This window comes from Formica exsecta, unplaced genomic scaffold (genome assembly GCF_003651465.1).
Source record: "Formica exsecta isolate Colony F162 unplaced genomic scaffold, ASM365146v1 scaffold192, whole genome shotgun sequence".
NCBI classification, from domain to species: domain Eukaryota; kingdom Metazoa; phylum Arthropoda; class Insecta; order Hymenoptera; family Formicidae; genus Formica; species Formica exsecta.
The window spans coordinates 1,628,965-1,651,752 of NW_021849218.1; the positions used below are offsets into that span (position 1 = coordinate 1,628,965).

At 31.1% G+C, this 22,788-nt stretch overlaps 1 protein-coding gene across 1 annotated transcript in view; it reads right to left on the reverse strand.

The window, feature by feature from the left end:
• Positions 1-7,714, reverse strand: part of LOC115233996 (acetylcholinesterase-like) — a 132,768-nt gene extending 125,054 nt beyond the window's left edge. The window contains exons 1-2 of the mRNA XM_029804673.1: positions 7,452-7,714; positions 1,315-2,728 (exon numbers count right to left, since the gene is read on the reverse strand). Of these exons, the coding sequence (XP_029660533.1) occupies positions 1,315-2,470 (1,156 nt within the window). The 5' untranslated portion in view covers positions 2,471-2,728; positions 7,452-7,714. The remainder of the gene's footprint in view (positions 1-1,314; positions 2,729-7,451) is intronic.
• Positions 7,715-22,788: the final 15,074 nt, after the last annotated feature.

A 22,788-nucleotide genomic window follows, 5' to 3' on the forward strand; every position in this document is an offset into this window, starting at 1 on the left:
AAGCAATATATGTATATAAAATATTTGAAATATTGTTAGTAAAGAGAATGAGATAGACAGAGATAAATAGATGGATAGATAGGTAGATAGATAGATAAATAGATACATAGGCAGATAGACAAAAAGAGAGATGGTAAAAGGGGCAAAAGAGGGATAGTATTATTTATAAAACAATTGATATTTTAAGATATTTTTTAATTTCAAAAGATTAATTTTTTTTTTTCTCTATGGATATTATGTACAAAATAATAAAAAAATTACCTATTTTTATACTATGGACATTACGCAAATTTATATAATTTAAATACATTTGAATAGCCAAGTTGAAGCAAATAACTCTCATGGAATAAATTATTATCCGTGATAGTAAGAGAGAAGACAGTTGGTTAATGACAATAAATGTGAGACACAATTAACAAAACTAGGGAAATTGAAAGCATTTAAGAGCACTTAAATTATTTTAATACATATATATTAAGAATATTCTGGTCCCCACGTACAATAATTCAACGTATATCTTGCATCAAATCAAATTTTAACGATTAATTTTAATAAATAAAATTTCAAAGTCTACTTTTTCTTTAAAAAAATTTAATGCAAATTCTAAGCTTTACTGTAAAAAAATTAAATAATACAAAGAAATTAAATTGATATTTATTTTAATTAAATTTTAGAGATATACGTAATTTTTTTTGCAGTTGATTTGAAGAATCTCTTTCAAAAAATTTTTATTCAGAAATCTATTTCTAAGAAAATATTTAAAGCTAAAAATAAAATACATCATCAATGACAGATCATTAAAAAATTAACTTAAATGTAACTCAATCAAATATGTCTCAAATGTATATACCAAATTTTGTATATGTATAATAATTACATGTGAATCCTACATATATACATAATACATATGTTATGCAGAAAAAAACTTCTTTTTACTGAATCGAAAGTGATATAAGAAGAAAAATCGCGTCAATAGATAAATGTAATCTTCACAAGCCATTATTTTTATATACTCATATTTTTAGATCGTAAACTGAGTCTCGATGCACAAATTGAATTATCAACATATTAAAATAATCGTAATTAAAAAATCTAAAAGATTTATAAAAATTCTCTTATTTCACATCTTTCCGCTAGTAATCCAAAGAACGCCATGTAAAGCCATGTAGACACATATTTTCATTCACAAAAAGCCAGCCATATAGTATGCTGGTGGCTTAACCGCGCCACCGGCCATAAATAGCATCACAATAATGCCACTGTAAAACACTCTCACACATACATATATACATACATACACACTGATGTCCCTACCTTCGTTTTCGTTATTTCCAATCAGGATCTCGGTGTCTTTGAAGTCCGCCTCCCTGACCAAGTCCAACGGATCCTTAGGTAGAAAGACGCCGTCAATAGTGGGCGCCGACGGAAAGCCGAGGATGCCCCAATAACTGTTCCACTGCTGCACGGAGAGGGTTTTTGCATCCACCGACCTCATACAGGCCATAACTCGCGCCGGGTTTTCCTGCAGCATCGTCGAATTACATCCACAATCGTCTACCAATACTCGGGCCACCTCATTCGCCTTTTCGCCGGTCATGTAACTCCATGGGGCGTTCAGAGTGCCACTTTGAAGAATCCCCCGGCGTACTAGACCCTGTGTAACTGGTGAGATCAGGTGTAGAGATACCGAACTGCCGCCTGCGGATTCGCCGAAAATTGTAATCAAATCGGGATCGCCGCCGAAAGCGCGCGCATTTTCGCGCAGCCACCTGAGAGCCAAAGCTTGATCCCAAAGGCCCATATTGCCCGGTGCCTCCTCACTGTTGGTAAAGTGCTGATTGAGGTACAGAAAGCCGAAAGCACCGACTCGGTACTGCATCGATGCGATTATTGCATTGCCGGCCGCTGCCATAAGGTCGGCGTCATAAACGTCCAGAGTGGCAGTACCACTCATGAAGCCGCCGCCGTAGATCCATACTAATATCGCCATGCCATTATTACCGGCGTTGTCCTGTGACTCAGGTTTGTGACGTAGACGTAGCTTCTGTGGCACCCAGATGTTTAGATAGAGACAATCCTCAGAGATGTTGGTGTTTGGGTTCCACATCTCCTCACCCTCGAAACCAGGAAAATACTCGTAACGCTCCTGGTAGCAACTGTTGGGCAATGTGGTAGCATTCAGGATTCCGTGCCAGGGTTCGATCGGCAGCGGCTTGCGAAACCGCAACGGACCGACGGGGGGTTTCGCGAACGGCACTCCGTAGAATACGTGGACCTCGCGTTCAAGCACTGTACGGGAGAAACCGCGCATCAAGCCGCTCGTAGTCTCCACCAACAGAGGATCATCGTGACCATTGTCCTGGCCACCATGCTGGCCGGCGACGTTCGCTCGCGTGATGCACGCGCTATGCAGGCTCAGGCCTAACAGCAACAGCAACAACGAGGACGGACAATTCATCCAAAAACTCATGGTAAAATTGAATATTCTTCTATTCGATAAGAAACGATTGTCTCGCTTGTTGAATCGATCGCGATTGATGTTCTCGCGAGCGTGATCACTAGAAGTAGCACTGTGAGAGTTCAACTATTTAATCATCATTATTTGCAGGCGGTATTTCACTGAGCGTCCTTTGCGCAAAAATAAGCTCGTCGAGTTTTCAGCACGTGTCTAGTTTCTTAGGATTTTGCACGCTTCAGAAATCGCCTATCCCGATGTCTTCGTTGTCGTCTAGGAAGATACATAGGAAAGAAGTTTCCTCTTATGCATATGGCGTATCAGGAACATGGGCGGACGGGAGTAGAAAGTGATTCTTTGGCGAAGAGTAAGACGATTTTGAGAGATAGAGTTCCCTTAAGTGAATCGTCAATCTTGCGCAAGTTACATTCAATGCACTTTGCGTGTTGCTTTTTAACAGAACAGAAAAAAACTTTGTTACACTATGGAAAGCCATAAAACACTCTACATGAAAACATTTCATCATCTTGATTTTTATCATCTTGTATGTCTATGTATATGATATCGGTTTTTAAAAGAAGAATAATTTTTCAATTCGCCAATATTACAAACAGATAAATATAATTTAATGAAGTTTAAATCTATTTGAGATCGGCATTAAAACATAAATTTTCATAAAGCTAAAATATTTTGGCATTAATAATTACTTCAGTCTTCGCAATTATCGGCTTTTGCGCAAGAATTCAAAACGCCAAAGAAGATAAAATAAAAATATGGCTCATTTTTTACATAATTACTTTAGTAACGTTACGTGAGATTTAATGTAATTATTATTATGAAACAATAAGAATAGACCGTTTTTAATAGCAGCGTTAAAAAAATTACAGTTTACGTAAAAAACTTTTTAAAAAACTTTCCTCCAAAGTGGTCTCTCTACTTCGCTAAAAAAATCATTTCTTTTACAATTGTGCTGCTCATTCACATTTGATCTGAATATTACACAATCGATATTTCACCGAGAATTTCTTATCTATTTTTATTATTTTCTTATACGATAGATAATAAGATATGTGGATATTAAGGCATCTATATTTAGATTACTTAAAATATCAATCTTAATTGTATAAATCTTTCATAAAAAACGAGTGTCACATACATTTCACACTACAATGCTACAACAATATATTACAACGGATACTTCTTTTTACTACAAAACTTTTATAGGTCATTGAAAAATAATATCCACATAAAAGATTTAGAATTGTCATAAAACGTTTCCCATGGGCACTGTATCTGCCAAGAGAGAGACTCAACAAGTTAGCGAGTGAAAAGCCGGCGGTGGGAGAAATACCACAACCCCCTTCTTTCGATACTTCTAACAATAAGCCTATTTAAAGAAAAAAAGAAGGAAAGGAAAATACATTTGGCGCTAAATATATAAATTTACTAAAGAACAATTACTAAGAAACAATTGCTTGTAATAAATAACAAGAAATAGTATAACTTGGTAAAATAAGAAGAATATGGTTATTGTAGTTAGATTAATTATTAATTATTAATTAATTATTAATTATTAAAATCGTTTTGTAATAATTATTATCGCGCACAATATAAAATTATTGCTTATACATAATTACTATTGTATGTAAAATTATTTTTTTTTACGAAAGAATGTGCGATTAATTTTCATCAATTTTATAATATATAAAATTACTCCCTGTAAATACACATATAAACTCTAAATCGTAAATAATTATCTCTCACGCGTATAATATAAAATTATTTTTACGAATAGATTATAATTATTGTCATACATATGTTTTTTCACACATATATTTAAAAATATTTCTCCTGATAAAATAATCATTATTGCCGGTGCACGTGCATTAAATTTTTTTTCTATGTTTCCGGAACTAGGGTCAGAAAAGGACAGAAAAAATAATGTCCATGTTTAAATTTTAAGTGGCATTTATATGAAATCGGCCATACACGTTTTAATTACTAATCACGTAAATTGCACTCAATATTAGTAATTACATTCCTATTTACAGTTGTCCGACTATCGCATTACGTAACTGTTTGCGTTGTACGATAATAATTTCGCGTATTTCGCGAAACAGTTTCTACTTCCGATTGTAGTATCCGCCATAAACCACAACACCAGAATATTGCACAGTGTCGATTGCAATAATGCAGTCCGCCACGAATCATCATTAAAGCTTCATGAACCGAAGATAGGATTCTGCGTCAGCGTATGTTATTAGCTCTATTGAACACTCATCACGCACTATATTATTTAGAAAATAAAATTTAGCACATTTCTAGCAACTTATTCCTGAAAATTGTTACGTCATTAAAATTAAATAAAAATTTTGTCAACAAGAGATAAGCCTTTCCTTTGGAAAGGAATAGTTTTGCGACGTTAGACTCTGGAATCTGTTTTAACCAAAAAGTTGATCGTGCCAATTTTTAAATTATAAATAGTTAATAAATATGCAGTTTCTTTTCTTAAAAAGGAAGAGAGAGAAAGAGAAAGAATAATATTCAGCCGACTTTAATATATTTTCTATTTAATATTTTATTTACTGTTAATATGATGGTAGAATCTAGTATCTAGAATTTGATCTTTTTAATTACATCTAGGTTGATGTATTTTGTTATCATTTTTTTAACGAAATGTGAGATATGTAAGTGTTTATTTTGTAAAATTGATTGATGTAATATAAGTATTATCTCGGATTATTATTTTCTTTATGGTCAAAATTATTGTATAAATTTTATCATGTTTCTAGCAAGTGAAAAAAAATTAATTCTCTATTAATCACAAAAGAAAAAGTAGAATTAATAAAATGCCAAGATTATAAAAATCTTAACAAAAATTGATTATAAATTAGATTTTCATTATATATATATATATATATGCGTTTAAATAATATTATATCTATATATTATTTGCATTTTCCAATAATAATTACAAATTGTACAAAATACATCGTAGAGATCGCATGATTTTTATTCACTTGCGATAATATGATAAAGAAAGTTATAAACAAAACTTTATCTGTGTTTTTAAAGTGCAATAAATTATAATAACAAACATTTTAAAAATTATTTTTTTATAATGTAATGTATGTCTATCTATGCGTGCGTGCGTGTAGGCGTGCAGGCGTGCGTGCGATGCGTGCGCGCGCTCGCGTGTGTGTAATTGTAAAGACTAAATCTTATAAAATTTTATACTAGTCAACAGAACAATTAAAAAGGAAAAAATTCCTTAATAATGATCGTACAATAATATAGGTAAAAAATGTTAAATAAAAGATTTTTATAAGATTGTTTTTTTGAATTTGGAAAATTAATAATATATTTACACAATTTAAATTGTAATATATATATATATTTTATATATATCTATATATATATATATAACAATCTTATATACGTGTTATCATACGTATTATCGAATTTATCGCGATAGTCATAACTAAAATCTAATAAAAAATGCCAAATTCTTGTCATCTAAAAAATAAAACTTGATTCCTCCTTCCTCTTTCTCTCTCTCTCTCTCTCTTTCTCTCTCCTCTAGTAACTTAAATTATTGTGTTATTTCATTAAAAAAAAAAAAGAAAAAGATAAATTGTTGTATTTTTATATTTATGTATTATAATCGAGACAAATTCGGCAATATATATATATATATATGATATAAAATTAGTAAATTTTGAAAAAGAATAAATGTTATTAATTTTTAAGCTTTTCCAAAATTTCCAAAATTTTTTCAATTTTTGCGAAGATAAAACCTCAATTTTATTTTTATATTTTATTTATTTTTGGAAAAACTACTCTTTTTTTATTGGATTACGTTTCCTGACTACTCTATATTTCTAAAAACTTAAAAATTATATCTTTTGCTACATCAAAAATTTTTGTTATACAGAGTGTCTCGGAACTGGTGGTAAGAGGCGGGAAGGAGGAGATTCTATATGAAAAAATAAGTCGAAAATGTAGAATAACATTTTTTTTATACGAGGCTTTGTTTTTGAGAAAAACGACTTTAAATATTCGTCAGATATGCGTGCTATGTCTGATCTCAACCGAGCTCACTATAAAATAAGTTTAGTTTTTGAACTCTTAAAAACGCAAGAATTCGTTTACGAAATTTAATACGAAGGGCACAATTATGTATACGGCAAAACAGGCAACACTTCCAACAATTTTCGAATAAAACAAAGTTCTTAAAAAGTAAACACATCTTGACTTATTATGTATCCCCGAAATATCCTTTGATATTAACATTGTTTGTAAACACAAATGTATGTAAAGGTAACGCATAAGCTTGGTTGAAACCAGACGTAGCATGCATATCTGACGAATATTTAAAATCGTTTTTCTCAAAAACGAAGCCTCGTATAAGAAAATGTTATTCTACATTTTCGACTTATTTTTTCATATAGAATCATCTCTTTCCCGCTTGTACCACCAGTTCCGAGACACCCTGTATATATCTCACATTCTTGTCTTTTCCTTTAATATATAATACACATGTTCCTTATTAGGAACATTTTGTCGAACATGAAGACACATTTTCTGCATAAAATAATTGACTAGTACTCTTTTATATGCATTTTTAGTTTCCTTTCATCATAACGAGTATGTGATAAACTATTTCTCAAAACCCCATTTTGTGAAATAATCACTCTTGACTTACAATTAGTCGTAATACATGTAAAGTAATTTTTAAGCACTATTTTATAAGAACTATGATTTTCCCTTTTTATCATAAAGTCATAATAATAGCAATAAGCTACTTTTCATTAATGACGGCTTTTCAAACAACTTTCACTCTTTAATGCAATTATTTTTGCCGTGATCCTTCCGATCTTTCTTCTCTTTCTTTACTTTTTCCCCTCCTTCCATTCTGCCTTCTAAACTCATCCTAATCTTTCATCCTATACATACTCCCGTGCGCAATATACACGCACCGGATATGGAGGTTTACCTCTCAAAATTGCTTCCACTAACTCGGCTCTCTTTTCATCCCCCTCCCTCCAAAATATCGTTTCCAGAGATGAATCTTCGTCACTTCTCGTTTCGTAATCCTGTTCTTTTTTTTACCACTTGATGACAACCCTTAGCAATTACAATTTTAACTTTTTACGATTCCGGCGATTTGCCGCAAAGGAAAACACTACGTACGTAGACACAATTATCACGCGGCAACCGGCGTGCCGCGTTGCACGGGGTCGACTGATCGAGAAGGTAGAAGTGGAGGTGGTGCTGATGGTGGTGGCAGTCCTAGCCGTGGTGGTGGTGATACTGATGGTGGTGGTGGCGTACGCCTCGCGCATAAGCCGCGCGGTCGTATCTACAAGCGACTCAATCTTCAAACATTGTCCTTACTTGCTTACGACTCTCCTTCTCTCTTTTTCTCTTTCTCAATCTCCAATTTTTTTTTCATTTCTTTTTTTCTCTTTCGTTTTCTGTTTTTCTTTTCTTTTTCTTGTTTCTGTATCTCTTCTCTCCTTTCTTTCCCTTTTTCTCTTTTTTTCTCCTTCCCTTGTTTACTTTTTATCTCTCTTCTTTCTTCTTCTTTTTCTCTTTTCTTACACTCTTTTGTCTTTTCTCTTTCCTCTTCTTTTTATCTTCCATCATATTTTTGCTTTTTTTTGTTCTCTCTTTTTTTTTCTAATTTTCTTTGTTTTTTCCCTTTTCCGTCTTCTTTTCTCGCCCTCTCTCCCTCTTTTTTCTTTCTCTCTCTTTTTTCTCTTTTACTATTCCTTTTTCATCTTTTTCTTATTTTTCTTTTTCTATCTCTTTCTTTTTCTTCTTTATTCTTTCTTTTCTTTTTTTTGTTTCTTCTTTTCTTTCTTTCTTTTCTTCTATTTCTATCTTCCTTTCTCACTTTTTTTCTTCTTTCTTTCTCGACTTCCTCTCTTTTCGTTCCACTTTTACCTATCCATTCTTTCTCTCTCTCTCTCTCTCTTTCTTATTTATATTACTTCGGTTTTATTTATTAAGTACATGCTCACATTGTTTTACTTACTATCAATATCCCAGCTTTAACTTTTGGTTTTTAATGGACTAAATCACTAATACACACATACACATATATAAATTAGTAAAGGTACAAGTATTGTATACGTGTATATACAATAGTAAGAGAGGAGTATGTCTTGCGCGCGTATATGTGCGAGCGTATAAGTTTAATTTTTATTATTTTAAGGGATGTTATTCTGTATGTGAAGGATTTGCCCTCTTTCCGGTTAGAGTAATTTACCATAAATCCTAAATAACGTAATTATTATCCGGAGATTACAGCTGCAAAAGCAAGGAGAAGCAATTATCTGGAAAGGGATTACACGGAATTTCGTTTTAGTCCTAATCGATATTATAGTCTGTATGCGACAAGCACAACATCGTTGTTTTAATTGCGATTAGAGATACTTTTCTGTTTTCAGTTATAATATACTCAATCCTTCCAAAAATTTCTATTCTTTATTATTAAAAAGTATTTCCTAAATGATAAAAATATATTTAAATGTTTGTGATAATTACAACAAAAAAAGCTAATATTTAAGTTTCTATTTATTGTAGGGTAATTTTAATATCTTGTAAAAGACGCTCATACAAAAGATTATATGTTTAGAATCTATTTAAGTGTAGTAAATATATATTTTTGTTAATTATAAACTTATTTAATATCTAATATTAAAGACAAGAGACAATTCCTGAAAATTTTTATGATTATCCGCCATAATTGCTTCTTGAATTATGAGCATTGTATTTTTTCTCATTTTTTTAATTTTTTTAATCAGTCTAATTATGACCATGCTGCAATGGTTAGAGACAAATAAATGTCTATTCTATAATATGATATACTATATACATATATATTAGAGCAAATAAATATCTAATTTCAAAATCTAACTTTAAATCTAATTTTAAATTTAGGCATATAAATTTGTTAACATTAGCACCGTATAATCAATAATCTATCAACATTAATAATTAAAACATTATTTATTAGACTTTTGTAAATCAAATCCGTTTCTAAAAGAGAATATTCTTTTTACTCTTATACTGATAACATCCACTAACAATAAGAGAATTGTATTATCTACTCTACGTTACAGATTTTTTGGGTCACTTGGCTTGGCTAATTCTATTTCCAAATAAAAGAAAGATAGTGAATTCTTTTATATATCTAATAGTTTCTCAAGGAGAACATTATCGCTTTTTTGCCAAAGATATTTGGCGTTTCTAAAATCATTTTAACTTTATTAAGCGTATTGCACGTCGTTTTGTTATTGTATTACATAGCTTAAAGCATAGAAAAATGGCTCAATGTTAAAATTCTCAATTGATTATGTTTTTCCTCTATATAATACCGTTGAACAGTAATGTTGTACAATATATCTGACATTGTACTATCAAACTTATATATTTTTATACGATAATTTTTACTATGCAAGTTTAACTTTAGTTATAGGGGTTGTATAAACATTCTATAATGTAATGTACGGCTAAAAGTACATTATATTACAATGAAATATTTTGTGCGTGAGTATTACATGAAATCTAACTAGATTTGCGCTCTACCCGAATATATAATAGGCACGCAGCTGCAATACCCATGAGTACGGAAAGATGTTCAAGATGCGTGATGTTATTAACGAGAAGACCCAGCAGAACGCGCACCGAATATTTAACGATCTCATCTATGATCACATGGATTTCCCGGAGATTCTGCCAAAGAGAAAAAAAAAGAGAAAGAAAGAGCGAGGGAAAGACCGAAAAAGGAGATATAAAGAGAGGCAAAGAAAGAGGGGAAAAAGAAGAAAAAGGGAAAAGAAAAGAGAGAGGAGAGGAAGAACAAGAGAAAAAGAGAAGAAAAAAAGAGAAAAGAGGTAAAAGAGGAAGAAATAAAAAAAGATAAGAAAGATAAAGAGATAGAGGAAGAGAAGAAATAAAGAGAAAAGAAAGGAGGCAGTATAGAGAAGAGGGGCTACAAAAGGAAGAACAAGAGAAAAAGAGAAGAAAAAAAAAGGAAAAGAGGTAAAAGAGGAAGAAATAAAAAAAGATAAGAAAGATAAAGAGATAGAGAAAGAGAAGAAATAAAGAGAAAAGAAAGGAGACAGTATAAAGAAGAGGGGCTACAATAGAGAAAGAAAAGGGTAGAATAAATTGGAGGGACAAAAAGGAAAAGGAGAAGAAGGAGAGAAAAGAAAGGGAGATATAAAGTAAAAAGGAAAAAGAAAGAAAGAAGAAGAGGGGAAGAAAAAAAGAAGCCTTCCTCTCTAAGTAATAAAGAGCTCAAGATTTTGTTTTTATTATACGCTGCTACTTAAATATTCTTAAGCCATTTTATAGCAATTTGTCGATAGACGTTTCTTATTACAATGTTCTATAATTTTACATCAAATGTATCGCAATTCTTCTACTTCATTGCAATAAATAGTAGTATATTAAAATAATGAATGCAATAAATAGTAGCATATTAAAAGAAATTTCGAAAAATATAATATTTTCAAAAAATCTGATTGCATTGTTGTAAAGTACATTAAAAACAAAACCTTTATTTGAAATTTTTTTTAATTCTTTATTGTTTTGACAGTATTCACTCAGAGATATAAAAATCAATTTTTTCATGTTTTACCCCCTTAACGATTATATCAGCACAAATAAAAAATATGTCTCCTTCTTATTTTAACTTATTGTTAGACTACAACAGATTCAAAACTCATCAAAATCACAAAAATGACACCTCCGAAACGTCCCTTGTAAAAGGACGTTAGCGCACATTGAGAATAACTATGTTTAGCAAAAAGTTTTGAAATCGTATATCTATGTCTGCTTTTAAAGTCGAACCAATTTTAATCGGAGTAGATTGAGCGCTTTTAAAAGACATATATTAAATCATTTATTTTCATTTATTTTTAAATAAATAATTTATAGGACAAATTATAATTACTTTTTATATAGAAATAAAAATATTGCTAACAAAATATGAACAGAAAAATATTCAACTTAGAGAAAATTTATTTTTTAAATAACCTACATATATTTTTAATCTCGTTTTATTACATATTACTATATATTGTACTTGAATTAAAAAGTTTGAATACGAAAATATAATTTAAAAAACATTATTAGGAGTTTGCCGATATATATAAAATTGCCTAATTTCTTCATTCTGCCATGTGAGGCAATAGCATCCTTTCTTATTGCTTCAAGTTTCTAATTTCTTTTCTAACCCACCTCTTGTCCTATGATATAAAGATCAGGCCAAGTTTTAGCATCAGTATGCTTATGTAGTGTGAAACGGCTCATGATTCATGATTCATCAAATTATGACGATTACGATCCCGTCAACCTGTCGCATATCTGAAACAAAGCGTCTTTGCGGCGCGGCGTTTTTATCGCAATTAATTGGTACGTTTAGCTGATTCCCGTCTCGATAGATTAGACTTAAAATGGATATTTTATTAGCCTTTTCGGACAAAAGAAGCTCGTTTGATCGAACTGTACTCAGCTCCACACGATTCCTTTTCTTTCTTTTTTTTTTTGCGAATCGCCAAGCGCAGAAATATTAACGATGTTCCATCTAAAAGATATTCTTACCATAATAGAGGCAGAAATATTAGATATTTTCCGACATTTCAGAAACTGCGAGAAAATGTAAGAAATATCATAAAAATAAATGTAATACAAAGCAATATAATTGCACCATACTATAATGTATTAATAGTTTTATTTTGAAAAATTTATTGTTTGAAAAAAATTAATTAAATAAATTTCTCATAAAAATAACATTTAACAAGATTCGATTAATTTTAAAGTAAGAAAAAAGGAAAATTGTAATTACAACCACGCGTAACATAAAGATGTACATATCTGTATTCTTTAATGGAATATCAAGTATCACGTAATCGCGGACGTGCCCATTGGATCAATGGGTGTTACGTCGAACGTGAATCGCTTGCCGATTTTACTGATAAGGTAGAACATACCGAGCAAATTTATAGCAATGTTCCGTCTCGTATTACAGAATTTCAATTCGAAAAAATCTATTAGCTATATTACTACCATATCTATCTGTCATACAAAAAATTTCATTAAACCCAATTATTCGACGTAATAATTATTTTCTTAAAAAAATACGAATTTTTCTATCAAATCGAGCATTTATAATTGTATTAATTTGTATGTATGTATGTATTATTATAAAGAAGATTTCAAATTTATCAAAAAATACACTTTAACAAAATCATTTTTACAAAATCAGTACATACAAGGGCTGTCCATAAAGAAACCGAACTTTAAAAATGCGTCCGAATGCGATGACGTGGGGCCATCTGCCTTGTGGCACTGTGTGTAGTGAGACTCTTTAGCAACTTTCTCATACCACGATCATGACGCTATCGTTCTTACTTTACGTTTTATGGTGGTTTGAATGAGGTTGTTCGGCGTTCGTGGCGATTTTCTAGACGCGTTTTCTAGACGCATTTTTTTTCTTTTTAGATTTTCTTGCAGAGTTTGAGAGAAGCAGTGAGAAAGGAGAATAGAGGGCTGAACAACAGTCGTCACGTGTTTTAGCAAAAACTCGTTGATAAGGAACAACGCGTGTGCGGGTGCATTGTCATGGTGCAGCATCGATGAATTGCTGGCCCACGCCTCCGGCCGCTTCTTTTTCACTGCCTCTCTCAAACGCTGCAAGAAAAATTAAAAAAAAAAAAAATTGCCACGAACGACGAACACAACCTCATTTAAATCACCATGAAACGTAAACTAAGAACGATAACGTCATGCTCGTGATGTGAGAAAGTTGCTAAAGAATCCCACTACATATACACAGTGCCACAAGGCAGATGACCCCATGTCATCGCATTCGGGTGCTTTTTTAAAGTACGGTTTCTTTATGGACAGCCCTTGTACATAAGAATATGTACATACATCCTACTGTTTGTAATATTTCACCTTTCACTATTAATATCGCCAGTTTTGCTTAAATTAGTTTTTGCATAACTACTTGCACCAATGAAATTATAGCAGCTGCGATTTACGTACTTCGAGCTTATCCGAAGACACGGTATTCCACTATAATAATTCATCAATAATTAATTTCCAGATTTAGTTGCTTATCTTCCTCGATTAATCTGCCCTACTGAGCACAGAAGAGATACTCACTACTTATATATATGAAAAACAAAATAATGTCACTTATTTTTAAATAATTTTTAATATGATATTACTAATATAATTTTAATTAAGTGTTAAAATGTTGTGTAAATAGTAAATATAAGTACATAAAAATTAAATGATATTTTAGGTTAAACAGGCTTTAATTAGATTAAATATTTAAATAATAATTCAACACTTATAAAATAAAAAAATATGTATATATTTGTAATGTTTTATTTCGCTTAAAACAGATGTAGATTAAATTCCAAAATTTTAATATTAACGTGAAAATTAACATAGATATTTGTATTTAACTCTTGTTTTATATAGTATTATATAAAAAATTTAATATCATATATTTCTCTCGTAGAAAAAATTAAAATAAATTATAAACAAAATATTCAATGAAAGAATACATTTCCTAATTTTTGTTCCCTCAAAGTATTGTAAAAAAGATATCTCTTAATCTAAAAATACATATTTTTGTATGTGTTGCATTAGAAAAAAATTTTTTAAATCAAGATAATTAAATGTATAATTTGTAAAAAAAATAAAATAATTTGAATCAAGTAAAATACGATGCATAAGATTTAGCCTTCTATACATATTAAATAATAAGCGCAAAGGCAAAATTTAGGAAATTTAGATTACATGAGAAATTCAGATTTATTGCAATTTTAAGTAAAGAATTGCATTACACGCTCAAATTAAACAATTTCGCAAAAAGTTTTCATTTGCCCTTTTTTGAAATTTTTTGTATCCTAAGTTTATGTCACATTTCAGAGTTTTAGTTAAATGTCTGACATAGTCGAGTCAAAATTATTCCGACGCACAGTTATAAAATTAAATAATCTTACGAAGGGGTCGATAGAAACCGTGGGTGTGTACTATGTGTTAAATCTCACATCAATAAAATCGCCGGTTCCCAGACTGCTTGCCCCCCTATGCTTCATATCGAATCTGCACGTATAAATCGTCGATATACATGCGTGCCTATATGCGTTAGGCGCAATTGGGATAAGTAATATGCAGCAATTCATTTCTCAAAAGTCAAGTTTTCCGAGAAAAACAGGAGCTTTCTGTCTCTCTCCCTCTCCCTCTCTCTCCCTATATATATATATAGTGTGTGTGTGTGTGCGTGTGCGTGCGCGTGCGCGTGTGCGTGTGCGTGTGCGTGTGCGTGTGCGTGTGCGTGTGCGTGTGTATGTAGATATATGTATAAATGCTGGAATCTTTTAATAGTGCGCGGTTCAACACTTTGAATGTAATAGCGAGGTTGTCTCCACTTCACTTCCAAACCGTGAAATTCAGGGCCGTAGCACAGTATTGTTACGTCCACAAATTATTTTCCAACACATCGCCGGGGAAATAGATACGCATTGTTGCACGGTTGTATGTACTGTTACCCCCCCCCCCTCACGCAAGTCTTGCGAGTGTAAAACGAAATGTTTGATGGCCCTGAATTTAACAAGAAGGGATACTTGTTAGAATATAGCAGAGCCCCCCGTACGGTCTACTTTTGAGAGATTCCAGTGTATTTACGTATATAGGCGCATGCCACATATTTATAGTCTGAACGCATCTTTTTTATTTACTGTTTTTATTTAATTTTGCAAACGAGTCTTTCTAACTCGTTTTATTGATACTTAATATATAATTTATATAATAGTCATTATCTATGAATAATATATTTTGTCATTTTTTCAAAGACAACAGAATACGCCAGAATAAAAAAAAATCATCCATTAGATCACTGCAATGTAGTTAGAGATATTAAACCAGCAATGATCGTGACTTAAAATAATAACGATTGGCTGGTTCGGTTGAGGGGATAACAAGCGTCTTCCGCCGACAATTGCACGATGATCCATTTATAAGTTACTCTGATCGCAAGTAGAAGATGCTCGCATCTTGTCGCACAGGATGCACTCGCCAATCTGTTGATTCGTCGCGCTCGATACTGACGCGCATCTAAGAATCCAAAATTCTGTCTCATTCGAACTCATCTCATGACTATATTCTGCACAGTTAGGGATCTTGCAAATTATCTGTTTTATCGACCAATTGCAACTTTTTTTAAATTGTTCTACGTATTGGCTGCATAGATTTTTAAATCATTTTAAACAATGAGAGTATACATACATATATGAATTAATGTAGAACAGTTGGGTCAAATTTATGCTGAAAATTTAAAAAAAAATGTTTAATATAAAGATTGTTTTTGTCTGTTTTTTAATCCATTGTGGCATCTAGAGCTATCAAGTCGGCAATATTGGCTTTGTATAAAAGTTATGCAATCTACAAGAGCTGTCCATAAAGAAACCAAACTTTAAAAAAAGCGCCCGAATATGATGACATGGGATCATCTGTCTTGTAGCATTGTGTAGTGAGATTTTTTAACAACTTTTTCATACTACGAGCATGACACTACCGTTCTTGGTTTATGTTTTATGGTGATTTAAATGAGATTGTGTTCGTCGTTCGTGGCGATTTTCTAAACGCGGCGATTTTTTCTTTTTTTTTTAGATTTTTATTTGCAGGATTTAAGAGAGGCAGTGAAAAAGGAGAGTAAGAGGCTTTTGGCTGTTTTGCCAAAAAGTCGTTGATATGGAACAACACGGCTTCGTAAGAATTAAATATAGATCTGAGGAATAATTATCTCTTGAAACATATGTACTTTATCGGAAATACAGAAACCATCTACTTAGTTCTACTTGATCTCAATTTTTAATATTAATGAGCAACTTATATTGAATAACTTGCTAGAATCTAGGCATTAATCGATATTTTCATTTTACCTTTGTAATCCACAATTTCGCAATGTCAGTGTGTTCCATATATTCTCTTTGTAGTCCGCTTATGAATACTGCATTGACTACTATGATTAACACGATCAGTAAATTCTAGTGTGCAAATGGATAAGCAACTGTATGATGAATTGCAACATTACCATGAATTCTATGCACTTTCGCAATGAAGTAATACACGAAATATTGTCTAAAAGAGAGATGCAAGCTTCATAAAAGATAATATTTCTCAAATAAGAATTTTTAAATGAAAATCATACTTGATATCTATTTTAAGATATATATATATGTTACACTGTAAAACCCCGAATTTTGGCGAAACCTTAGGATTTACACATAAATACAAAAATTTGCCGACCCGCTCTTGTAAAAGTCCAAAAACGTTCAAAAACAATCTCAATTTTGGAATTTTATCTCAGTCAATGTTAAAATTTACCAAGACAAATTTTATTACACAATATTGCTCAATAAATGTTTGCAATATAAACAAAAAAAGCTTTTTGAAACATTTTTAATTGTTAAGATTATTTCTGACTTCCAAAATTGCGTATCACATATAAATTTTGAAAAAATAAAGATTAAAAATGCAAAAAGAAAGATTTTTAACATAATTAAGATGTCATAGTAAATAAATTAATATTTATTTCCATATTTTCATTAATATTAGACAACTAGAAATTTTTATTTTTATAAAATACATTTTTTTCTTCAATATAATTTGTTTTATAATATAATTTTTTTAGTTATTATAGGTATGTAAAAACATTTTTTTTAATTCTCAATACATATTAAATTGTAAATTTTTTTGTGTAAATAAAATTTTATCAACTTGTTCAAATAAGTTTTACGATTGCTAATTATAAATTTAGGTAAAAGTTAGAATTAAGGACTAAATAAATTACTAATAAAAAATCTAAACATTTTATTAATTTTCGGAATAATATTAGTATATTAGTATAAATATAATAAAATCGTAATCATACTGGTTTTTATAGATTTTGTGGAAAAGTCATTGATTACGAATTCATTGCCACATTTACACAAAATTTGTTATAATGTATATAAAATAAACTGAAAATAAGATTGTAAATTTTTGTTAGATTTTATCTTATCCATAAAATCGATAAACTTAGAGCAAAATTGATTGATTGACGTTAATTGACGTTTAACCATCACCATTAAGCTAATATTAAAACACAAGTTTAACACAATTTTAAATTTTTGATTTTACATTGTAGCATTTTAATTTTAACCGCGTGTGCCTGTGTGCATGCATAACTAACAGTATAAATATGTGTAAGAGAGAGAGAGAGAGAGAGTTTCTAGTACTTCCTATTACTTTAAATTAAAGACTCCGTATTTTTAAATTTATCCGTTAATTGTCCATTAAATTTCAGAAAAAAGATTATTTCAGATCTCTTTATATTTTTTCAAAATTAAATAATTATTTATTGCGCATTTCTCTTTCATTTATATCTTATATCTCCTCTTTCTACATTCTTACTATAATTTTAAATACCTTGTTCTTCAATAACAAGATTATTCTTAGTATTTTCACACATTGTTAAAAAAAACATTGATATATTTATCTTCTAATTATCAAGATATTTTCCACTAACATTCTTATGTGTGGTTCGATGAATCTCATCATCAAAAACCCAAAACATTCCCTTAGAACTAGGTATGATACACGTGCTCCATCGACATAACAGATAATTGATAATCAAGGCTGAACTTTGTACTAGCGTAGGAAAGATCACAACATCAGCAGATGTATTAATGTATCATAAATTGAATACAATCGTCATCGAATGGGCGAAACATTTTTCGCGAAACAGGATGCGAGACCGCGACGAAGGACAGAGATAGAATCGGAAATTACGAAGCAGGCTAAACGAAAATAACCAGGGCCGATGCAGGTCATTGTTTACGTCACTAGACTTCGGTAACTTTTATTCGGCGTTCTCTACGATAGTCCTTCTTTATTTGCACACAGATCGACTTTAACGAAGATCGGCACACCCTGACCTTTCATCTGCAGCCGCGATTATATTGCAATTACAACACCCGGAATGCAATTTTTAGGCTGACTCAACGAGAATCTTTACTTTTTTTTATTGGATGGTCAAAGAAATCAATTGAAAAAGTTCGCTTTCTCATTTATTTTTTTCTGTTCTTTTATTTTAAATGGCGTGATGATCAAAGTGAAAAAAATAAAAAAAGAAAAGAAGGTTATTGTGAAGTATGTATGACAAAGTAATAATGAATATAATAAATAAAAAACTTAATATTGATCTAAATATGTTTTCTCATAGATAAACATACGCATTCAAAAACTGTTTAGCCAATAACTTTAGCTAATAACTTTTAATATTGATTGGTATAGATATACAAGAATACTAATAGATTTGAGAAAAAACTTATTGTATTAAATAATTACAATAAAGTAAAGAACGTTAAAATATTCTTAGCAAGTCTTATTTATATAAAACTACTTGTACGTATATTGGGAATTTTTTTAACTTATAAAATATGTTTATTGATTTATCGATCAATGTTTTACAGAAACTTTGTAAATTCATCTAACCGAAGATTACATCTCTCCTTATTTTAATTATTTCTTATGTTGTAAACGTAAAAAACGTTAAAAAAGCAGCAGTAATTTATAAAGAATAAAGCATAAGAAGCTAGATACAAGTAGAGCACTTAACTTTATGATCTAAGCTTTCTCCGTTATATGATATGTTTGCAATTACCAAAAATTGTTTTTAACAAATTTCACAGTTTTAGGGAGAAATATGATGCATGTAATAGATTTGTGATAGCACATACGTTTTTTATATTAAAATATTATCTTCAATTTTTTAAACAAGATCTATGTATATTTTTTCTTAATAATAAATCGATAAATTCCATTGATTTTCCTCATCATTTTACATATAAAAGTATTTAAATAGAATTATCAAAAAATCAAAATTTTATAAGATATAAGAAAAAATATATAATCTCATATAGAAAAAATAAAGATAATGTGATAAAATATGAAAGACGCATGCGCTATAAGAAAAATCTGTTATATGCATCATATATTTTCCCCTTGAAACTGTGGAACTTTTGTTGAAAACATTTTTCAGTAACTACATGCAATATAGAAAAAATTTATAAAGATCATAAAGTTAAGCGATCCAACATTTCTGCACATTCATAAAATATAAAAGAAGGCAAAAATTAAAAAAATTATATATGTATTATTGTATAATGTGTCTATGTACGTGCTCTATTAATACCACCCAGTATTAACGATATGGACACAATGATATTTTAAATTCTTTTTGAATGCTTGATTAAAATAATTCCTCTCGCCTCTCACGTTTGGAATGCTTGATTAACATGAGATGAATTTCCTTGTCTCTTACGTTTGAGGTGTTTAATTAACGTGAGTTCCCTTATCTTTCACGTTTAGGGCGATTTGCCTCCAAATTCAACTGATTTGACACTTTGTGTGATTTCTTTCTATGGGAGTACATTAAAAGGATTGTTTTGTTTGAAGCCAACGAATCCGGTTGATATAAGAAATCGCATCACCCTAGAGCTCTTGCAGCTATTTCCGAAGAAGTACTTTAAAGAATTTGCGATTACATTAGTCATAGACTCCAAATGTGCATTGACGCAAATGATAGTACATTGGAATAAGTGTTATAAAAAGAAAGAAAGAGAAAGAGAGAGAGAGGCATTGAGTGTGCCGTGAAAGATAAGAGGACTCATCATGTTAATCAAGCACCCCAAAAAGGTTTAAAAACACGCTGTACCAACGTCGTTGATATTAGGTAGTGCTAATACTCCATTATTATATATTTCTTACATATATAGACAAGAGAAAGAATAGAATCGCCATCCCTTTCTTATTTCCTTAATAACAATAGCATCTGTATGTGAGCACATCTTATCTTATCGTTCTTGAAAGGTTTCTGGTCCTTCCAATCATACACAATGCATTTATCTTACGACCTTCCTTCATCTATTTGCAGAAGCGATCACATAGATTCGTCGAGCCGCTTGCGTGAACCATCCCAGCGATTCCGAGCCCGGGTAGATTCGTAAGAAATCGATACGCGGCAAACCTGCCACCTGCTGGCAGCCTCAGTCCACCCGCGTACAGGTTACGCCGGTAGCTTCTTTGCGTTCGTTTCTAGGGCACAGAGACCAACCCCTTAAGAATCCAGGGATCTTTTCCGGGATTGTGGATAAAGGCCTTAAGCTGTCTGCCAGCTCGATACGATCTCTCTTCTTGGTGTAGCCAGTTACCTGTTCCTGTCATTTTCCTATCCTAAACAATGATTGCGAGCTGTCGAGACGAGCTTCCTGTCATTATGCAAATTAAAATATGAATACAGATCCAATACGTAATATGGCAAAATTGCCAATGCATCTAATGCACAAGTTACGTCGAAAACTCGGATAATGAATAATTTCGGTTTTCGATAACTCAATAGAATAGACGTAGTATAGCTTTTTCTCGCGAGAAAGAGAGAAATGGAGAGAGAGAGAGAGAGAGAGAGAGAGAGAGAGAGACTAGAGAGAGAGAGAGACTAGAATGTATATATATGCGTGCGTGTGTGTCAAACCCACTGAATAAATATAAATACAACAATTTTCGCAAGACGGAATAAATATATATATTTTAATATTTTATGCATTTTGTACATAGAGCACATCAAGATCTTATCAATTCTTTCATTCCCAGGTTTCTTGATTAATTCCGAATCGCCTACTCGTATTGTTAAATAATTAATATCCAATAAAACCATATTGCCATTTGCTGTTTAAAACTCAGATTTCACATCTAATATTGACCTTCGATTTTTATATTTGATACAGAAATTTTTAAAATAGAAATTGTATATAAATTAATAAAAAAATCATAAAATTGATTGCGTTCGGCACTTGAATGACAGTCTTTGCAGATGACATTTGAGTCAAACTATAAATAGAATAGCAAACCGGAGCACAAGGTACAAATGTGACAAATAAACCTGCTAAATATATACATTGTGATCCACAAAATGCATTTAGCATTGGCCATCTCTTTCTGACATTTAAATAATGTAGATCAAAATTTATAAATATAAATCTCGAAAGCCATACAACAATATTTATAACATTTTTATAATCGTTATGAATTTTGAAATATTTCTATATAAATTAATGAATATTTATTGTTTTTTATGTGCTTGTTATGTCTTTTTGTATATATAGTATTCTGTATATTCGAAAACATATCAACAAATGAAAATTCTTGATTTATTCCTACTTATTTCTTAATTTGTACGTATTTATTACACCCGCATATACGTACGTTTGCATACGCATACAATTTAATTAAATGATAATACAAAAATTAAAATTACATAGAACATACACACATACACATTAAGAACAAATTTTAATTAAATATAACTATATACATTAACGGATTATATGCAACTTAACAAAGCGGATTATATGCAACTTAACAAAGATATTGGAAGATTTGTATTTTTGTAAACATAATCTATATTATATAAATCTCTCTATCTAAAAAAGGAATATTTCTTAAAATATTCAAAGTGCATAATATTTGTAAATACATCATACTTTTATATATGTTGCGTATGTGTGTGTGATTTAATATATAATAAATAAATTATAAAAATGTTTGAAAATTATGTACCTAAACTGCATTTGTTTACAGTTTTCCTAATCCTTTCATATTTAGTAAAAAAAAATAGAAAGAAAATATTATTCTCATTTCTATTCACTCTATTATCTCTCTTTGTGTATGTTTGCCTCACAAATGACGTTAACGAGCGAAATGACGCACAATGAGCGCCATCATTAATTTCGAAAGATAGCTTTCGTCAAACATTTATATCTCCATATAATTTTCTTGATCTTTATATCTCTTTAAGAGAAAATGCGTTTATTTTTCAAAAAATCGAAGCACGATCGTTTTACAAATTTCGACCTAGTTTTGTAACTTGAATTCTTATGAGAATTTTCATCGAGTGTTCGCCCATTTCGCTCATGTCAGCCCAGCGTGCAATACGAAGCGGTAAACTTCTTCAAGCTCGAAAAGATTAAACAGAGAGGAAAGGAAATGTGGTGCGGCCGTACGAGAGGCGCGTCAGTTTATACGAAGACACGAGCAGCGGGTGTTGCGCTCGCACAGATATTGATCGCTCGGGTCACGCAACAGGCTGCTTGTCAGGACACCACTTGTCAGGTTGTGCTCCAACGTAGCAAGCAGCCTGAAGGACCTTCTACGATATAAACCACAGAGTCGAGAATCTACAATAATTTATAAGACGA